Source organism: Bombyx mori, chromosome 25 (assembly GCF_030269925.1).
Source record: "Bombyx mori chromosome 25, ASM3026992v2".
NCBI lineage: Eukaryota > Metazoa > Arthropoda > Insecta > Lepidoptera > Bombycidae > Bombyx > Bombyx mori.
This window is the reverse complement of record NC_085131.1, coordinates 763,966-785,513: the sequence shown is the minus strand read 5'-3', so window position 1 is coordinate 785,513 and position 21,548 is coordinate 763,966. Positions and strand designations below refer to the sequence as shown.

General features: G+C 39.1%; 2 protein-coding genes across 6 annotated transcripts in view; one reads left to right on the top strand and one right to left on the bottom strand.

The window, feature by feature from the left end:
- Positions 1-16,601, top strand: part of LOC101738935 (integrator complex subunit 1) — a 29,399-nt gene extending 12,798 nt beyond the window's left edge. For 4 of the 5 annotated variants that reach the window (XM_038020247.2, XM_038020248.2, XM_062676013.1 and 1 more), the window contains 19 exons: positions 3,221-3,294; positions 3,379-3,559; positions 4,115-4,249; positions 4,829-4,985; positions 6,127-6,400; positions 6,710-6,876; positions 6,950-7,125; positions 7,506-7,676; positions 8,649-8,784; positions 9,285-9,418; positions 9,605-9,733; positions 9,903-10,048; positions 10,613-10,943; positions 11,385-11,575; positions 12,118-12,303; positions 12,841-13,005; positions 13,874-14,003; positions 14,291-14,462; positions 14,561-16,601. In XM_038020247.2, coding sequence (XP_037876175.1) covers positions 3,221-3,294; positions 3,379-3,559; positions 4,115-4,249; positions 4,829-4,985; positions 6,127-6,400; positions 6,710-6,876; positions 6,950-7,125; positions 7,506-7,676; positions 8,649-8,784; positions 9,285-9,418; positions 9,605-9,733; positions 9,903-10,048; positions 10,613-10,943; positions 11,385-11,575; positions 12,118-12,303; positions 12,841-13,005; positions 13,874-14,003; positions 14,291-14,462; positions 14,561-14,772 — 3,267 coding nt within the window. In that variant the 3' untranslated portion in view covers positions 14,773-16,601. The remainder of the gene's footprint in view (positions 1-3,220; positions 3,295-3,378; positions 3,560-4,114; positions 4,250-4,828; positions 4,986-6,126; positions 6,401-6,709; positions 6,877-6,949; positions 7,126-7,505; positions 7,677-8,648; positions 8,785-9,284; positions 9,419-9,604; positions 9,734-9,902; positions 10,049-10,612; positions 10,944-11,384; positions 11,576-12,117; positions 12,304-12,840; positions 13,006-13,873; positions 14,004-14,290; positions 14,463-14,560) is intronic. The other variant, XM_038020249.2, reaches the window with a different exon arrangement.
- LOC101745902 (viral IAP-associated factor homolog) lies at positions 16,432-20,459 on the bottom strand. The gene is made up of 5 exons (XM_004925663.5): positions 20,304-20,459; positions 20,087-20,219; positions 18,911-19,139; positions 18,527-18,735; positions 16,432-18,002 (listed from the first exon to the last, which is right to left on the bottom strand). Exons 1-5 carry the CDS (start codon positions 20,307-20,309, stop codon positions 17,890-17,892), a joined length of 690 nt encoding a protein of 229 aa, XP_004925720.1. The 5' UTR covers positions 20,310-20,459; the 3' UTR covers positions 16,432-17,889.
- Between the last annotated feature and the right edge of the window lie 1,089 nt (positions 20,460-21,548).

Genomic DNA, 21,548 nt, shown 5'->3' with positions numbered 1-21,548 from the left:
TATCGCAGCAATATCGTTGAATCCGATATCGCCCCGCACGAAATCTATATATCGATATCAGCCGATACACGATATTGCTCGATGTGATGCGCATCGGCATCGTGGCATATCGTACCGATTCGTGAATCGAAATCTATATTTCGATATCAGCCAATACACGATATTGCTCGATATGCGCATCGGCATATCGTACCGATTCGTTAATTAATATCAGCAATATTCGTTTGGTTCGTATCGAATCGGCCAGAGTGAGTGAGCGCACGATAGGGATATCATGTGATGAATGAAACAGAAACAGGCATTATCCATACAATTCGGCTGTCCAATTTCAAAACCTAGTATCTGACAAATTTAAAAAAAGTGTGTTTTTGCATTTTTCGACCTTGTAGACCATTCTCCACATATTAGGATAGCAAAAACCCCCAAAAATTTGTAAAAAACGAAGTTACACAAAGTCGGAAACCTAGTATCTACAGTAAAGGTTTTCAAAATGCAAAAATTACAAGATTAGAACATAGTATATAACATCAACCATTTTAAAAACCTAATAAGTGCTTGTAGTTACTTGGATTTAAAATGGTTCATGCAGATACTAAGTCAATGAAATTGTTGAAATAAACGTCAAAACTCTCGCGAAACTTTAGTAAGTGAGAAAATCGTTGCACGTCGTTCGTGTTTTTGTCTATAAAATGAGTAAAAATCAGTTTTGTAGGTCGAAATTGATCTTGAATGCTTTAAAAGAACAAAATGGTAAAATGTAAGTACGCTTCAGTGTGATTTATTATTGTCAAGGTTTTTTGTTTTCCAAAATTGCAACCTACTACGACACATAAAGCAAATGAAGGTGCAAATATTCCAGAGGATGTTAAAACTGCATACGGGGATCACAAAGCTAAAGCAAGTAAAGCAATACAAAAGTATCAAGAAGATGCCTCCTTAGAAAATACTTCCTCTGTGAGATACTATTCGATGGATTTACAAAAAGTTATGTTGTTACCCGACATGCCTAAAGTCAAGGAATCGTTTTTCTTGAGTAGAATGATAACTTTCAACTTGACATTTGCACCAATCAGAAAGAAAACTAATGTTAATAATATTTGTATTCTATGGCATGAAGCCTATTCTGGACGAGATGCTCATGACATTGTTAATGCAATTGCAGCAATGATCGAAAAAGAAAGAGATTTGAATCATTTGACATTGTGATGTGATAATTGCACAGCTCAAAATAAAAATTGGATCCTCTTTACATCACTTGTTACTATAGTAATATCTACTATAGTAATAATCTCTGAGTTTTTCAATTTAGAAAGTTTGACTTTGTAATACCTACCTAACTAAAGATCACACACGTATGTTAGCTGATGGAGTTCATGGCAATATGGAGAGGCAGATTAAAAACAAAAGATGCTGTGTACGATTTTGAAGACTATAAGAATGTAATTTTGGGTTGCAGATCGCATATTGAAGTTATCGAATTCCAAAAATCGTATGAGTGGGTAAAAAAGAAACGCATACTGCGACGCAATGATGACCTTGTTCCCATTAATAATTTGTTGCTTAGTTCTTTGGTTGAAGTAATATTTGTAAATGGGTGCCGTAATATGTTTTATAGGAATGATTTTGAATCTCCGTATTCCGAGTTGGATTTTCTTATTAAAAAACACTATCCCTTGATCATGCCAACCTTAAAAAATATTCCAAGAGGCATTAACGAAAATAAAAAGGAAGGCATAGTAACAACTTTATTTAGCTTATGCCAATGAACAGAAGTTTTGGAGAAGAAGTTTTGGCTAAGTGTACCGATTAATAATAATCCAGTTAATTTAGTTTCTAGTGGACAATTATTAATAACCGAATAATTTATTTTTATTTGATTGTTTTCAAATATTTTGAGTGATTATTTTTTGATTTTTTACTGTAAACAAATAGTGTTTGGTTTCCGATTATGTGTTTTTTTTTTTCTTTTTCATTAAAACTGCTTATTTCTGCCCATATTTATGTTGTTTTATTCTGTTTTTTCTTACTATGTTTATAAAATTGCATTTAGTTCCTACTCAGTAAATTCAGACCTAAATGAAAACAAAGCAAGTGATCTTACTAAGTCTATTAATTTGCGTTTATCCCCACTCATTATATTTTAGAACTAGATGAAAACAAAGCAAGTGATCTTACTAGGTTTTGAAATTGTCACACTCAAAAAGTTTGATCTAAGAGAACAATCTTTTTATTAGTAACTGCTCCTCTACGCACATCTTTTGTGATAGACGCATGAAATCTACTTTTTTATAAAGCCTGTTATGTACCTCAAATTTTGCAATCACTCTCAAGAAGGTACGACTAATATTATTGAAACGGCACGCTGTCAAAGATATGAAATTGTTTTTCGGCTCTCCTGTAAAATTTAGTTTTATGCAGATACTGGGTTTTGATATTTCACAGCCGAATTGTAAACCTTATATTTAAGTCCATAAGTCTGTAGATTATTCTTAGCGTATCAGCAGGATACAATTTAGGAAAGAAGTTTCAACTTTCGACCCTAACTTGAATACAGTATAGCCTATTTGCATCGTTGAATTTAATTTCACGCGCTTTGACCTTGAACTAGAATTTTTGGACAAGTGTTTATAAATACTTAAAAGTTTTTTTTTTTTTATTTTTAAAGTACACATTTTTCTATTTTTAGTTGAATCCAAATAATTGAGTTTATTTCTTGTGTTTGTATTAAACTTTTGAAATCTACACTCTTTTGGTATATTTTGTAATTTTAAATTAAGACACAAAATACTAAAAACTGAAAATAATGTAGCCAGTCCTAAGCCTGGTAAAAGCATGAAGGAAAGTTTTTTTGATATTTTTATTTTCATGTTCTTTTTATTACTTTAAGATCATATTATAAATTGATATCAGAAAACCAACCGTATAACGTTGACTTAAATCTATATCTACTACGATATTATATCAGCGTAACGTTTCAAATCTCAAATATAATGAATCGGAAAATCTACTAGCATCCATCAATATATAGATTCAGAAAATATATAGATTCAATATCCGATATTGATCCTCGATATATAGATACGATTCGATACGCGGCAAAACCGATATTACCCACTCCTATAATTTTCATTTATAAAAACTATGTCACAAACAATTAAGCTCAATATCATTCAAAAAATAAATAAATCATTCATTCATTCATTCATTCATTTTGCACTAGGGCCTGAAGTTGGTGCTGAGTCAATCCTCAGAAGACACGAACGAAATGGATTTTAGCGCCGAAGTTAATCCCGAGTGAGTTTGATCTATTCCTTACACCTCTGTAATACAATGTCAGTAGAAAAGAAGCTAACTGTACCGTGGATCTGTCCGGAACAGAGAGTGGCTGGAGCTGCTGTGGGAGCTCCGGCACTGGGAGTCTGTCCGCGAGGAGGTGGTGGCGAGGATTCGGGCGGCGTGCCTGGTGGAATGCATCCCGAGGCACGTGGCCGCCTACATCGACTTCCTGGCCAGCTACGCAGCCAAGACCCCCCACAAGCTGCATACCGAGATCGTGCTGGTACGTGTCGCTGCAGACGCGATGATAGTGTTCACTGGTGTAGGGCACGCTACAAGCTGCAATCACGCATATTAGTTCATAGGGTGGAACAGCCTACTATACAGTTGAGACTTCGTGTGTCAAGATGGGTGGCGGCATTCACGCCGTGATGTCTATAGACCAGCGGTAGGGGAACTTTTTTAATTATTACCCCAAAATATTTTTGTGTAAGTTGATATTACCACGTGGCGAAGAACAAAAAAAAACGGAATCGCTTCTTTTTAGCATCTTTCATATTATAGGCACCGTGATAATTTTGAAAAAAAATTTTTTTTTTTTCGTTTCATTTCATTTCGTTTCATCGAGTTTGAAATCACAACGATTCTAAAGAAGTTTCACTTCAATATATACTTTTTACTCACAAAAGTTTCATTTTTACCCCCAAATATTTCATTTTACCCCATTTGGTGTAATTTACCCCGGTTCCCCGACCGCTGCTATAGACCCTTGTTACGTCAGCTGGACCATTGAGTCGTCTGTAAGTTTACGCCAGTACAAACGTCCTCACACCTACAGGACCTCTGCCAAGTGCTGATGGAGCGGTCGACAGTGATGAACAGCGTCCTCGGCGGAGCGTCGGGCCCCTCGCACCCGGAGCAGCATCGGACGCTGCTGGCGCTCACTTCGCTCTTTTACGATCATCTTCAAAAGGTGACAAGCTCATTGATTAGAGTGAGGGGACCACCCCCCTGGCGGACCCGGGGTTCGTCGTGTAAAGCTGGCCTTAAACGTATCCACTTGTACTTCAATTATCTGTGCATTCTTATAATGATCGAAGTTCGACCATAATTACTGAAACCTTAGGGTTTAGATTACAAAACAAAATTAAATACACAAATGAAATCGTTCGACAGAGGAAAATATGGTAGTTAACTGTTTTCTCTTTACATATCTATATGTGCAGTAATCATTTCAAAACTCACTTAGATGCATTTTTTATATGTATTAAATATGTATTGAATTGGAACTTGGAGAAATTGGTGGTCACTGGAAAGGTCGAGGGCAAGCGACCAAAAGGCAGGAACCCGATCCGTTGGACGGACCAGATTCGTGCAGCCCTTGATACCACAGTGCACGATGCTCTGCACTCAGCTGCAGATAGGAACAGATGGCGGTGCATTATAAAAAACAAACTGTTTCAAGGCCATGACCACGACCCTCAGTAATGAGGAAACCGACGCAAGGAGGAAAATATGTATTGAATTACGTGACAATCATCTGTTAACTCAGGTCCGCAACAATACCTTTCCCGAGGAGGAGGAGGGCGAGGGCGGGTGGCCGGGGGGCGATAGGATCTCGCTGCAGTTCTCCCCGGGGCGCCGCACGGACTTGCCGCTCGTCATAGCGCATGCGCACCTCAAGCTCTTGTGCTACGGACCCTCTGCTAGTGAGTGATGTTGTGGTATCTCGATAATATCTGCTACGTCAGAACACGATTATAGTTTAGTTTTTGATCTCTTTTCAAAGCCATTAATAACAATAAAAAATGGTACGCGTGGAACTTGGTGCACGTGAAAGAAATGAAACTTCTTTTGCGATATGTGAAAGAAGTGAAACTTCTTTTGCGGTATGTGCAAGAAGTGAAACTTCTTTTGTGGTATACAGTATTGTGTTTTTCTTCATTTTTCATTCTTAAATCAAATTTTTGAGATTAAATGCTGTGTATAAGAGAAACCACCTAACTCGCTTTGTGCTTTCCACGGTCTACGGTCGAGTTGTCCGCGAGACGCTATTTTCTCAATTTCGCTCTTCGTAAAATTGTATCTTTTCTCTCTAGTCGTAACAAATCTGTCGCGAGTTAAATTTTACTCTCAAAGCGCTTAAAGAAGTTTAACTTCCTCAAAAATAAGTTTCACAAATTGTTGAGCGCTATAACTGCATCACATTAGTATTACAACACCCTTTTTCTTGAAGTGCCATCTTCTGTCGGAGGTCGGTCGCCATTAAAGCTACTAGAACCCTCATATATAACATATGAGTCGACTATTATCAAAGCCGGCAATCTGACTTTTGGACAATTATTGGTAAATCAGAAAAAGGAATTATTGACTTTGTATTCCATTGGCAGTCACAAAACTCTTGGGAACGACATCTTAGATAAATAACAGGTTAACTATTAACCTTTATTTAATGCAGGTTTTGAACCGTATTCTTTGAAGGAGACGATTATATTCAAATCAATCTGTATTGACATATCAATAACATTTTTTTGTCCAAATGCACAGATTGCCACCTTTGATAATAGACGACTCATATAACAAAAACTGTGATGTGTATACATGAACTCTACCTGACACCGCGTGTTGCACATTGACGATGTACGTTTGTCGCTTTTCAGGTCATAGAGTTTCAAATTACAATGGTGTTAAAAAGTAATCAATTTTTTTTCATTGAAAACATTTCACGATTTTACAAATTGTACATATATTATTCAAATATAAGTTAGGTGGACGGTCTACTATCGCGGTGTGAAAAGGCCTTCGAGCTACATCAATGATCCATAAATTGATTATGATTGATTTGATCAGATATACAAAGGCATGACAGCGCAATGCGCGTGTTTGATTCGGTGGCAGTGGACACGGAGCAGGCCATGTACAGCGGGCTGGCGGGCGCGTGGCTGGAGGCGGTGGCGGGCGCGGGGGGCGCGGGCGCGGCGGGGGGGCTGCTGCCGGACTGGCTGCGGCTGCACCTGGTGCGCTCCGCCCGCCCCGCGCTGCTGGACGCCGGCCTGCGCTCGCTGCCCGCACACAAGCTCGCGCTCTTCATACAGACCTTCGGCATGCCAGTCTCCGCCATGAGGTTACCCACTTTGTGTATTATTAAACATCATCTATACGTATAATACCTCTTTGGTAACCGCTAAACAACTAAGATTCGACTAAATTATTTAACGATCGGCAGCGCCCACGGCAATGACTGTGGGCGGTCACTGTTCTCGTGGGCCATATACTGTCCTTTATCCCAAAATAAAAACAGCCACATAATAATTACCTTTCTTTTGCAAAGAAGAAACGACAATTTCGTTTTGGAAATTAAAACCATGAATTGCTGCATGTACGTTTAGTTAAATGAATTTAAGACGATACAATAAGTTGTGTGTGTGCGCAGCGCGCTGCTGGGTGCGCTGGACGCGTGTCCCGCGGGCGCCGTGGTGCGGCTGGGCGTGGAGCGCGCCTACATGACGCAGCTGCTGCGCGTGCAGCGGGCGCGCGGGGCGTGCGGGGGGGCCGCCTTCGCCGCCGCGCTCCGCCTGCAGCCGCCGCACTACCCGCCAGGCACGTGCACACCTACACGTCATGTCAGCACGCGCGTGAACCCGCCCTGCTAACTATTCAATTCCTCACTCAGACTTCAATCTGTTCGCCTCGGAGCCACTGCCCGAGGAGGCGGAGGGGGAGTGGGGCAGCGCCGCCCCGCCCCCCCGGCTACAGCTGGAGCTGGTGCCCACACTTCTGGCCGCCGTGTTCTCCGGGACGGTCGTGTTCCCGGGAGATGTAGACACCTCATTCACCAAGCTCATCGCCGTGAGTAGTTCGATGTGTCCGCTCTATATAAGATGTAAAAATGATTTTTGAAACAATAAATTTCCAATGCTGTAGAGACGCTGGTAATGTGTTAATATTCCCATAAGTATTGGTGGCCGAACTGACGGTCCACCTGGTGTAAAGTGGTTACGAAAGGTCATAGACTTCAACAAAGTGCATGCTGCCCATGCCAACCGTCTTGAAATATAATTTCTTAGTCTCAGTTGTAATTATTTTTTTCTAAATAACGTATTGATTGTATCCTCAGTGTGGAATTACCTGCAGCACTCCGGCTGCCCTCAGCGAGGGATCGGTTGGCCTGTCCCCTCGCAGACCCTGGCACTACAAATAACTCAATCCCTCCGTTCTAAACTGAACAGGAGGTGACGAACGAGACGTCGAACAACAAGTACAGCCGCGTGCCGAAGCTGTACTCGTCGTGCGTGACGTCATTCCTGCTGCAGTGCTGCTCGGCGACGGGCGTGCTGTCGCTGGCGCGCCGCCCCGACCTCGCCGCGCCGCTGCTGCGCGCGCTGCGCCCCGGGCCCCATGTCGGTACCGCCCATACTCCCCCCATACCACACTGTCTGTTAGAGTTGTATAATTCATAAACGCATCTTTATGTTATTACCAACTGACAGCTGTCACTCGTTAAATATGTGTCAACGTCGTGCGTGTGCTCGCCCTTTTTCTTCTTGCGTCGTCTATGAGTACGGACACAAAAAAGTGTATCGCCGATAGAATAAAAACTATCCATGAAAATCTGCATCTTTATTATAAGAAACCCAGACGATCACTCCAACACTGTCAGCCTTCTGAATCCATTAACTATATTAAAATTCGTAAAATCCTATCTCAACCGAAATAGACCTTAAATTATTATTACATATTCATAAACCTTATTGAGGAATTAAAGTCGTTCCACAGGCGGTCTCAATTCAATTCAATTAAAATGATTTATTTGCCAGACATGGTACATAAATGATGGTATTATAAAATTTGAACATTCCAGCATGTTCTTACTTTAATAAAAAGTTTTTTATAATATAAATGTAGAATTAATTGAAGTTTACTAACATGTTAATTTATATTATTTATAATATGTATATTCATAAGCTATAGTCATAAAAAAAATTATTACATTCATAATCCCTTATTAAAATCATAAAATAATAGATCTAATCAATTAAATATTATTATAATTTATAAATTCACCGATATCATAATAACATTTCCTTAAAAAAAACTTTACATCGTTTTTTTATTGTCGATTGTTTTTATCCTTGAAAAGATCGGGTAAACGGTTATAAATTTTAATGGCCAACAATAAACATTTTTCTGGTAAACTATCAATCTCTGATTTGGTACTTAAAGAGTGTGTTTATATAGACTTCTAACATTCCCTAAGTTTTGAAAAAAAAAAAATATTTTGTACACATGTCTATCGTCTATCTATCATATTATTATCATATCGAGTATGAACTGTGTGTAAAGGCGAGAGTACAATTGTGATCGTCCTCCAGCTGGCGTCGTCCCTCCTGTCGCACTGCAAGTGTCTCTCCGGTCCCGTGGTGACCATCCTGCGGGGCCTGGTGCGCGCCGACCCCGCCGTGCTGCCCGACCTGCCGCCCAGGGCAGACAGGGAACATCTTGTTGCGCGTAATGTACTTCTTCACTTCGATATATAACGAGCCCACGGTTCGACTGGTTCAAAGGTTTCCGAAGACTAGAACACCGCGACATGAACGTAACCAAACTCTTGAGACGTGAGGTCGAAGTCTCAATTGTGTCGCACAGCAGCTGTCCCGCCCGTCAACGACAACATATAAACAATTGTTTTTTGTTTTTTTTTTAACCACCCTTCAAACCGAAACGCGTTACTGCTTCACGACAGAAATAGACAGGATAGTGGTACCTACCCGTTCGTACTCACAAGAGGTCCTACCACCAGTAAACAAATTAAAATTAAATTAAGTAATTAAGTAAAATTTCAAATTAAAATACACTTCTAACTAAGAACTAAACACAAATGTAAATTGTTTAATCCAAACAATCCGGAATGAACAGTGCGTAAAAATAATTAAAACTACCGCCAGTTATTGTCGTGATATTATTAATGATAATGCTTAAAGAATATACAAATTGAATGTTTGATTCAGTATTGGAATCCGCCACTCCGAGTACACTGGAAGCGATCGGGAACAAGATCATCGAGAGCCAGGACACCGCAGTCGTCGTCGACGTCATCTCGCTCATACTGGAGAGAAACCAGGAAGGCTATTACGAAAATAAGGTAGAATTTAACAAAAAAGCCTCGTATAACTTAGTATACATGTCAGAAGTTGAACTTCTTTCAACTCTACACGTGTCAGAAGTTGAACTTCTTTTTTTATTTTTTGTGACTTCGTCAATTATTGAAAAACAAAAATATTTACTCCAATTTTAACCTCAAAGTATTAATAACAGAATTAAATTTCAGGTGAAACCCGAAGACGGTATAGAATGTGATGCTCCGTTGTTCTCGAACTCCGGTCGAGGCTGCGGCCTGCTGCTGGACTGGCTCTCGGAGCTCCAGCAAGAGACCCTCGGGCCCGATCCACATAAGCAGGTAAACCTACACATATTGGTATAGCGGCTGACGTACGTGCCGCTGCGTCCTCCGTCGGCATTAAACCATTCAATGAGGCTTGGATAATATTATTGAAAATTATTATACATGTGATAAATTCAAATTAAAAGACTTCTATGTAAATATATATGTAAATTGTTTAACTCAGATGCAGCTGATGTTCCGCGCGGGAGGGGGGGCCGCGGGGGGCAGCGTCGGCGGCAGCTGGCGCCCCCTGCTGGTGACGCTGTTGGCGCACCGGGCCTCCTGGCGCACCCTGCACACCTGCCTCACCATGCTGCTCGACCACCCAGGGTATGCGGCTGCACTCGCTGCGACCCTCGCTAACTATTCAATCACCAAAACAATAATTAAAGACCTTATTGCTAAGGCAAACTCTTCCCATTATGTAGAGGAAGAATTGCAGACAAAAAAGATGCTGGTGTTCGGTATATAAAATATCAACAATAGCTACAAGTCAAATCTAAAAGTGTACAATTCCCAAAAATATTCGAAATTGAGTTAATATGCGGAATCATTTGGTATCACCAGTATTTTTCTCATAAATACTGTCAAAAGAGCGTAGTTTAGTTTTAGTTTTATTTTTTTTAGTTTACCTATATTTTGACTATTAACAAAATTAATACATAATTTTATCTTACTTTAAAAGACAGATAGTGTAACTGGTAAAAACTAAAAAATAAATGTTGCAAAGATGATTAATATTAAAAATATAATATGTTAAACCTATAAAACACTCTCCTGTAAAATTTAGCAAGTTTTAATGCGAGAAGACGATATTAACAATAATGTGCAGTATATAGTTTAGTTGTGAGTAGGTTCAGATATGTATATGTTTGTGGTACTGTGTGTGCGCAGGGACTGGGCGCCGGGCTCCGTGCTGAACCTGCTGGAGACGCTGTGCAGCTCGCCGCGGCTGTGCCAGGGCCGGGACAAGGCCGCGCCCAAGCACCACCAGCCGCCCGACGCGCTGCGCCTCACGCACCGCCAGGTCGGCGTGCTGGTGGGCTACATCGTCAGCGAGGGGGTGCGCGCCGAGCGGGGCGGCGGGGAGGCGGCGCTGCGCCGGCGCGTGGAGGCGCGCCTGCCGCTGCTGCTGCGCTGCTGCGCCACGCCCCCCGCGCTGCTGGCCGCCGCCCGCGCCGCCGCGCACCACCACCCAGTGCTGCTGCTCATGCTCTATCTCAAGGTGCTCAACCTGTACCTATGTAACGGATTTTTTCAAAGTAGTGAAGTCATCGTGGCCTAAAGAATAAGACGTCCGGTGCAATCGTGTTGAGCGATGCACCGGTGTTCGAATCTCAGGCGGGTACCAATTTTTCTAATCAAATACTTACTTAACAAATGTTCACGATTGACTTCCACGGTGAAGGAAACGTATTACCGCTTCACGGCAGAAATAGGCAGGGCGGGTTCGTCGTGCGTCCATTATTTTCTGTTACTCATTTATTCTATAATTAATTTGGGAAACAAATGATAAAGTTAGGCTTAACAAAGAACAAACAAGTTTCAACCTTCAACAACATAATATAAAATCAAATAACTGGCTTACCATTACAAATAAGTATTTGTCGATAGAAAATCATGCTTTTATGACGTCATTGAAATGTTTAATAATCATTGAGTGTAGGTTCCGAAGACAGCCGAGCTGCTGCGTCGCGCGGAGTCTCGCGGCGGGCGGGGGCCGGGCGGCGGGTTGGGGGGCGGGGCGGGCGCGGGCGCGGCGCGATGCACGCCCAGCGCCACGGACCAGCCCACGCACACGCTGCTCACCGCCATCACCGCGCCGCACCACGCGCACACCAAGGAACACACGCAGAAGTATTATAACCGTACTAACGCTCTCTCGTGTCTCTGAGAGACATGCGGACTTACAGAAGTTAAATTAGAAATCTTGAAATAAAATTTAATCTGTGAGCTTAATCCGTTCACATGCGCCGTTGGTAGTAAACCGGGCTCAAAGCGGCGCCCCGCACAACTGAGCATTCGCAACATCACAAACTGGGACGAGTAATGCTAGTAGTGTCTGTGTTTTATACTAACATGGCAGATAATCAGTCAGGCCAGAGGGTCTGTCTGTAAGGTGTGAAACAGCTTTTTTTTATTGCTTAGATGGGTGGACGAGTCCACAGCCCACCTGGTCTTAAGTGGTTACTAGAGTCCATAGACATCTACAATGTAAATGCGCCACCCACCTTGAGCTATGAGTTCTAAGGTCTCAAGTATACTTACGACGGCTGCCCCACCCTTCAAACCGAAACGCATTACTGCTTCACGGCAGAAATAGGCGAGGTGGTGGTACCTACCCGCGCAGACACAAAAGAGGTCCTACCACCAGTAAACTAACTTGCGTTGGTTCCCAGGCTATGGCGCATGGAGGCCGACATCCGCTCAATGTGGGCGCGCGTGGAGGGTGCGGGAGCTAGAGCCTTGCCCCTGGCCGGAGCCCTACTGCGCGGGGCCGGCGCCCTGCACGCAAAGCAACATCAGTACCTACTCTCCGCACTCGAAGTGTTGCCAGACTCGGAGATATTTGCACCCGCTGTGAGGTATATGATCTGTGTAATTAGGGTTGCTATTTTTAAAACAAATATTTTTATTTAACAAACACCCCTCTAGTTGAATACCAGCCTTGTTAGATATAAAGTCAATTAAAAATAAAAAGTTGATGAGAACATGGAGTAGAAACTCCAAGCTATAATTAAATAAAGTTTTCAAACAAAGACAAACAGAATTTATTTGTAAACTTTTTCTTTCACATTTATCATACTGTGAAACGGTTTTTTTTTTTTTTTTTAAATTCAATACCGCAAATACTGATGATGTTGCCGAAGACAGAGCGCAGTGAAGGAGAAAAATAAGGGAACCTGATCCCCTACTTCTCTGTGGAAGGAACAGCTAGAAAAAGAAACAGATAAATAGTTTGATTTATTTTAATTGTAGGTAATAAATAAAGGCACAATTTCTCGTACGTTATTATTACTTAGGTCATGTTGTGTGATACTCCAGTGTAAATATAGGGCCCATATTAATTATATACTACATATTTTTTTAACAGTGTGATTGCAGTAACGTATAATTTACAGCGAGGAGATCCACAGCATCCTGGAGTGCTTCGTGCAGATGGTCCGTCAGACGGAGGGCGGGTCGAGCGCGCTGAGCCACCGCGTGGCCGCCCTGCTGCGCCGCTACCTGGCCTGCCGCCCGCCGCGCGCCGCCCTGCTGCTGCACCAGCACCGCGACGCCATCGCGTGAGTCGCCGCCCACACACACGTCACCACCTACATACCGCATACAGCCGGCCATTCAAAAATACATGTGTGCCATTCACACGTGGTAGAAGTGAAACCTTAAAAAATTCAAATACAATTATTATCCTAAATGTCTAAGTATATGTAAAATTTTGTCATTAGTAAATAATTGTAAATCATCTGTTATATAGTATGAGGTATAATTGTAAATTATCTGTTATACAGTATGAGGTAGCGCCCTCTGTGAATTGATATTTTAACTTCACGTATAATCCTAAATTTAAATTCACTACAAGAGGTTTCATAAACACGTTAGTATTAAAAAAGGGTGCGTGTACTTATGTACGCGCGTAAGAAGTTATACTTTATTTTTATAATTTTTTTATTTAAGTTTTAATCAATTTGAAAAAAAATCGATTAAACAACATCCTCAAACACGCATATTGGACATCATCCCTTTTCTTGACATCGTATAAATTCGGTAATTCTCTGTATGCTTCAGAAAGTTCACCTGCGGCTATATTCAGACCCGCCGAGTTACGTCGGTCGTATTGTAATGAGCGATTTAGTGGGCAACTTCATTTCTGTTAATTTTGTGTCACGGTGCGCGCGCATCGGTAAATTTCACTCTCATAAATTTTCATAACGCGTCTAAAGAAGTATAACTTCAAAAATCTCATAGATGGCGCTGTATTAAAAAAACACTACACTGAGAACGTGTGTTCTATCTCATTCTCTCGCCGGCTGAATCCTATACGTTTATGTGTTTGTGTTTCTATGGACTTATTTTTTCGTTTCATTGAGTTTGAAATCATAACGGTTCTAAAGAAGTTTGACTTCAATTAATGAAACGTACTTGTTGTGACAGCTCGTCCCCCGCCCTGAGCGGCGTGTCGGAGGGCGAGGGAGGGAGCGGCAGCTGGAGTCCTCCTCCGCACGCCGTGCGCGCGCTGCAGCGCCGCTCCGACCCGCCCGACACGCTGCACTGGCTGGTGCAGGTAACCGTCGCACTATATGCTAGACAGCTCACACCCCACTGCAAATATTGCGGTGCTTCAAACTAGACTACCCAACTAATTTGAGTCTAAAATAGATCTAATTATACTTTTTATTGCCTTTGTAAGCATACGGCCCACCGGGTAGTAAATGGTTACCGTCGCTCATGGACATCAGCAATGCCAGGAGTACAGCCAAGTCGCTGCCTACCTTTACTCATAAACTAATTCGAGAAGTCAAAATTGATATGTCAAGAAGCAACAAATGTCTGTAGAGTGTTGTTGTGCAGGAGGTGGAGGCGTGGGGCGCGCGGCGTGGCGGGGGGTGGGGCGGCGCGGAGAGCGCGGGGGGCGTGCTGCGCGCCGTGGCGCCGCTGGCCGCGCACGCGCACGCGCCGCTGCGGCTGGCCGCGCTGTCGCTGCTCGCCAGGCTGCTGCCGGCCGCGCCCGACCCCGCCCCGGGTGCGTAGCGTCGCCGTACCACACGATACTGTTCTGTGCTTCAGAACAAATGTCGTGTCCGCCAAAGAGTTGAAATCAAACGTCCATTTTAATTTCAGCCTTCGAAGCAATAATGGAGTGTCTGGAATGTGACCAAGCGGAAATAGCGCAGTCTGCCCTGGAGAAGCTCCCGGAGCTGGTGGTGGGCATGCAGGAGTACGCCGCCGCGCTGCTGGCCGCCGTCTTCGACCTGGGAGTCCGCGGGAGACTCAACGTGGAGACGCACCTCGCCAAGACCATTCAGACGCTGAACCTTCACCGGGCCTGCTAATATATTATATGCTAATTAATACATTTTGTTCCGATGTTCTCAATCTGGATTAAAGCAGTTTGGGTGTTCTGTGCGACTTTAGCATGGCGGTTGGACACCAGAATGATTACTTTCATCAAGAGTCAATATTACTGACTATGTACAGTCAATTGTAGGGACAATTGTTCCTATTACCCTATTAAGACCCGTTTAGCATGGAGATATTTATAAGAATTATAGTATTGTTCTAAATAAAGTAGGCTACTTACGCGCAAACTTAATTCTATAGATATGTAGATTTCGGGACAATGGGTCACTTCTCGCTTCCATAAAATCCACGTATATCTCAACATGACTTTTGTGACAAAGAAACTTTCTATAAACGTTTTAATAAAACCACCAGGATAGCTTAGATTAAGGCCCGTAATATCAATCCTAGTTTAAACTAAAATCGAAAGATTAAGCGCTCAATGACGACGGGCTCGTAATCTCAATTATAGTCAACCTCTCCTTCGGAGTTTCAACAATTTCGAAGTTCGAGTTGGGTTTAAACTGTTCTTTACAAAATGGCCGCTTGAAGTCAACAGAGCTGTTGTTTAGTGTCGAACTTAGTAAATATAAATATCTATAAACTTATGCCCATATTATGCTATAAATATCTATAAACTGGATTGCACCAGGCTCAAGTAAACACAACAAAACAAACTGTTGAATTATTTGGCTAGTTTGGACCAAGTTAGCTCCTTCATCTGATTATTCACAAAGTAAATTTTTATTAAATTTTCCCATATTGCTTCTAAACTTTGTAAGAAATCGGTTTTTCAACCAATCATGCTAACATTTTTTTTTTAATAACGTCAAGTACAGTAAAGTTCTTTCAACTTGAGACATAATAAAAGTTTGAAAAGAATGAATTGAACAAAAAATATTGCAAAACATCATCTCAGTTTAGCTAAATTAAGTTTGTTTTCGTATTGATATTACGAAAGAAGTTGAATCTATGGATCAAACTTGACCTAAGTTTTGTTAATCTTTGGTTTAAACCACAATCGATGTTACGGGCCTTAAGTGACAATAGTTCTCAGGATTCAAGGAAGTTCGAACGGAGCAAAAACCGAAATTATGTGTCAAGAACATTCGAAAGATTTTTTCACAAAGGTACTTCACACACTTAAACACAATGTGACCTTGATTAAAGGATAATTCTCTGCAGCAGATCATAGCCATGACTACAATTTTATTTGGCTGCTATGTTCATAAATGCTCACATATAGACAGACATTAAAGGCACAAGGTGAAATTCATGGTTTAAAATTGTAATAAAGTAAGTCAGTTAAAATAACCGTAAATTCATAGTATTCAGGGATCCAGTCAAACCCTTGTAAGCTCGGTCCTGCACAATCCGGCACATGAAGTTCCCTCTCACACGTAAAACAACATACAACTCAATTACAGCAACATTTAATCTTCCATTTTCCCCATAGGAACTTCATTAAGACAGTTAGGGAACATTTAAAGCCATAAATAGCTAAGATAGATCTAGCCAATGGACGGCATTTTTACATAGATTATATGTACTGTAAATTCGTCGAAAAGTAATTTAAGAATAAAATACAGCTATAATCTATTGCGTTGCGTAGTAAGTATTGTGTGTGCGTATGTCATTGAAAAAAAAACCAATGAACAGCAAACATATTTAATTGTAAATAATCAAATACAGATGTAGATTCTTATCATATTTACACTAAGTCTTCGTTTTATTTTAGTAATTATATATTGGTATATGTGTATTTAAATTAAATGACATGTAATTGACATTAAAGTGTTGCATGGAACAAAAAAAATTTTAACATTTTTTTTCATTTCTTCATAATTTCTTAAAACAAAGGTTTTAATCAATTATGCTACAACAGGTAACCGAGCCGCTCTTGTGTTAGTGCTATTCCTCGTTACACTTATCAGTTTAGATCTATACATACTACGATCTGACATTGATTGTACATAAATACACAATGATTAACCACATATTATAATGTCGTATAGGGTAATTGTCAACGTAAAGCATGAGGCGCTGGTAGAATACTCATACTATGAATTGATGTGCACAAATTGGATCAAAGTCTTAGTTATCAGGGAAGAGTACTTAAACATATAGAATAGCATTTACTCCACGAAAGCTAGAAATACAATGAAGCATTAAAACCCCAAAAAAGTCCCATAACTGGGTATACAAACTGTATGCGCTTGATGAAGTACTAATCAGACTATTTTGTTATTAGCATCCGGTTACGAATTGTATTTATGGACAATGAGTAAATAAACAAATAAATTAACATTGTGCATTAAAAACAAGAAATTAGTAATACTACATCCCAGAAGGCAAAAATTTTCAATATAACTTTTATAAATACAATAAGGCAAAAATATATTCATATTTTCATAAATAATTTCATTCTATTAAGACAGACATGATTCCCGCCTTCGTTATAAAGTTTTGGATAGGCCCTAGTGTATGTTTGAACGAAAAAAATTACAAATTCATTTCTTTTAGTCTCATCTACAATACATTTGTATAAAAATATATTTGTTACTATATTATTGAACTAAAACCTGTAGCCCTGTGTGAGTGACCAACTGCGCTGCGACGCGAGGCTTATTTGTCCTCATTTATAAGAGGTCAGTGAGCAAATTTTTTTTTTTCAAAGGATTAAATAAACAAATGCCCTTTGACCTGACCGTTTAAATCAAAATATATGACTTGAATTTCATACAGTCACATACTTTCGCAAGTTTTGTTGTAACAATTAAATCTAGTTATATCAATTGTTTGCGACTAAAGAAGTTTTAATTTTTATTTGAATCAATTACCACAAAAAGACTGCCATCAGACATGGGTTAACCGGTCTCTGTATATACGCCATTACTATAGATTTTTTTTTACAACGGGGTCCTATATAACAACACAAGTTCACTTGATAATGATGCTCATTTAGCACAAACCTTAATATATTAATTTAATACAGTTCACATAAGAAGCTTTTGATAAGTAAAGCGACAGAATACAGTTTAAAAAAAAAACATACTGTTAGATGTAACATAAAATATAAATTAACTTTAACATAAATTAATATTCTAAAATCACCAGTCATTACTTCCAAGGTCAGTAAACAACTTGTCTTTGATCTTTGGTCGGGGATCTTCTGTTATGCTCGTTTCGACAGCTCCAACCTTACCGAGTATGTATTCGAGTTCTGGAAATTCAAATACATTTATTTTATTACTTTCCACTAGCTCATCTCAATTTGACTATAATCACTAATATCTCACGGTTCAGACTCATTTTATTCATTATATTTTCATTTTTGTCTATTTTTCAATGTCAATATAATTTAATTCATACATAACTCTATAACAACCACTACAAAAGTGAATTGATTCACAAAGTTCACATAGAACTATTGGCCATGCTATATAAGGTATCAAGCTATCAATTACCATCATTTAAAAATTGATTTATTCACAGCTACTTCAACTACAATACACTGTATTGAAGTTCACTCTTGGTGGCAAAACGGATGCTTCTCAATGGAGACTCACATGTTATACTGCTACTGACTAAATTACTACTACTGTATTAAATTTGCTATTGGTGAGAAGCAAGCCTTGTGGTGCTATTGTTATATGATAACAATCACTAATAGTAATCCTTACTAAAAATGTAACCAATTATAATTAAATTAAAAAAAAACTATAAAAATCAATTCTCATAGCTTACCATCACAAGTCAAACTGGTGCCCCTTAGTTCGTGGGACCCCACAAACTGCTGCTTCATTTCGCCCTCAAAGTAAACAAATAAACTAGGCAGATTCCTCTCTGGGAAGTTTGGGATGCAAGTCTGAGCAATGGCTTTCAAGAATTTTGTGTAGGGAAACTTGACTGCTAATTCTCGTAGATGTTGATTTATTAGTGCACATTGTTGTATTCTGAAATTTTTTGATTTATATGATTGATAATAATCATTGGAGCAGTCTGCAGATAAAGGGTCATAATGGCCCAATGACATAAAAAGTCAGTGCTAGGTTATCTAGAGGAAAAAAACTACATACATTGATATTGGTTTATCTAATGTCTTTATATCTTATTCATCGTTCCACTCACCCCTGTTTGTACAAATGAATGACCACCCAAATGTCTTGACCAGCCTTGTTAACCTCCTGCACATAATCTTGACCAGAGACTTCTCGCACTTCTCCGAATCTAGGCTTCTCAGACAGCTTCTTAATTTCTGCTAATCGTTTCCTGCGGTACTCTTCTATAACAGCCTCATCTTCTGAATCTTCAAGTTCGTCCAATCCATCAAGGTCTAACTCAGATAATTGTTTTTGTTCTGTGAATAAGTAAAAATTGTTATTATTGGAGACCATCACAGTCAGTCCAGTTAATTATGTAGTTTATAGTGTTCAAAACACTTGCCAAGGGTGGCTTGAACTCTCGTCCTCAGCATACAACTATCTACGATGGTGTTTTGGCTGATGTTAAAAAAAGTGTCCCTATCAACTGAACTGGCGTTCTACCAATGAAATGAACTCATTAACTATCCTATCAATTCTCTGCACCCAATAGGTGATGATTACTACATTTTTGAGGGAGTCACTTCTTAAATTCGTAGGGTTAATTGTTCAGTATGTCAGAATGGAAAACAAAACACAAAGTTAATTGTAAATTCATAGCTGAACATTTATAATTATAATAATACAGAGTGTGACTAACATTTTGTCAGATCTTTAAGAAAAATATTTCTTTAAACATTAGTAGTGTCTTAACATGTCTTGTTATTCCTGAATATTTTCAATTTAGTTTATATATAAATTCAAGCAAATGTATTTTGATGTAACAAATAATCACCAAAAAATTCATAATTGGTGAATATTCATTATCTATGCCAGTACAAAAATGAATGCGTCCCACTTAACTGTACTTACTAGAGCTAATTTAGGTGATGAGTCTCGCTTGGCTGAACATTTCATAAGGTGTTGGATGCAAAGAATTTTTTTAACAAAATGATTGAATTGCAGAAAGAAAACTATTAATTTGGTGACTGTTTAATTCCAGGATTCATTTAGTGTACTGGTGATGCATATCAATTATAAACTAGACTAGTCTAAAGGAATGTATAATGAATAATGAAATTATAGGTACTTAAACCAAAAAGTTTCGAAGTTCATTACGTTCAGTGTTTCCGGGTAATGATTCACTGTTGATTACTGATGAGCCAATACATATTGCATTTACATCGTAGAGCTTAACCTCAAAAATTCGTATTTGTTGACCTACTTTCAGCTTCCTTTTGCTGTATTGTGTCCTCTATCATGTTCACAATATCGGCCTCCGAAAACTCCGCTTCTTTCTGCGGTATAATACCCATCTTTCGAAGGGTATCGTTCCATTCTGTATCTTCATTGGGGTTCTAAAAATAAACAACAAAATAAAATTAAACTTTTCACTTTAATGTACTGCACATCATTTTACTGATAAGTTCCATTTATTATACCTGCATTTTATTAAATTAACAATTAAAATTCTAATAGTTGAAATACATAAACTTGCTCCAGCTTTTCAGGAAATTTGACACCAGATATTTTTTCCATAGACTTAACATTGAGACAGGCAAAGGAAACTTTGTCATGAAATATGTAGAACAATAGGTACCATGACATGGGGTAAATTGGGATCCTGGGGTAAATTGGGACAAACCTGCGGAAGATTCTCAAAGTACCTGTAGCACGGAATTTACCTAATTTTGTTTAAGTTAATATTTATCAATGTATAGAAGAAAAACCAAGTTAACTATGGAAGTACTAAATATGAGTTAAGTTGGTCCCAAAAATTCGTCAAATTAAATTGAAAATAGTGGTTGAAAAGTGAGTTTTAAAACAGCTTAAAGAACTTTTAAAAAAAGTAATATTATCGTTGTTTTTTCAATAAGATCACAGTTTATATAAGTTTTTAATACACCTGGAAATACCACAACAAACGGTAAGTTGCAATATTCTTATTTTAAATACAATATTTCGACAAAATAAAAAATGTATATTTTTTCCTTTCTTTTTGGGGAAAATTGGGACGTATGTAGGGTAATTGGGAACGAGACTGGAAAAATTAGGGACGAGAAAACACAAAATTGGAACGCCAAAAGACAAAATAGGGATGGCTTGTTAGGGTTGTCACTGATATCTTATAATAGATTTTTTAGCCTATACTATCACTTAATTGCGTGATGTAAAGAAGGTTAATGTGTTTATCAGTTAGTTTATGTAAGTATTATAGGTAAAAGAAAAGTATATATATAATTACTTTTTTTCGCGACATTTACCTTGTAATATCTGCCCGGTCGTATGTTCTTTATAGCAATAAAAAAAATTAAAAGTTAAAAGAACTCAAACGAATCAAAACTTTTGTTATTTCAGAATCTATTCACGCATCGAATCATGATTTTGTTAACATTCAAAACGCACACACAAATAAAAACAGGCCTCAGATTTTAAATGTAACATTAATTAAAAATCCGATATATCCAATTATGAGTGAGTGAATTAATTGAGTTTAGTTATTTAGCTTAGAAAGAATTTCTTTTATTTTTGTTATTATTGGCAGTAATCAGATAAAGCTGTTTTTTTATCTTATTCACCTGATATCTTACTCTTGCTCAAAGATTATTTTGAAAATGTTGATTAAATAAAATTGTATTATTGCATTTCCAGTCCTTTTGTTTTCTATTTTTTATTCTATTTTATCA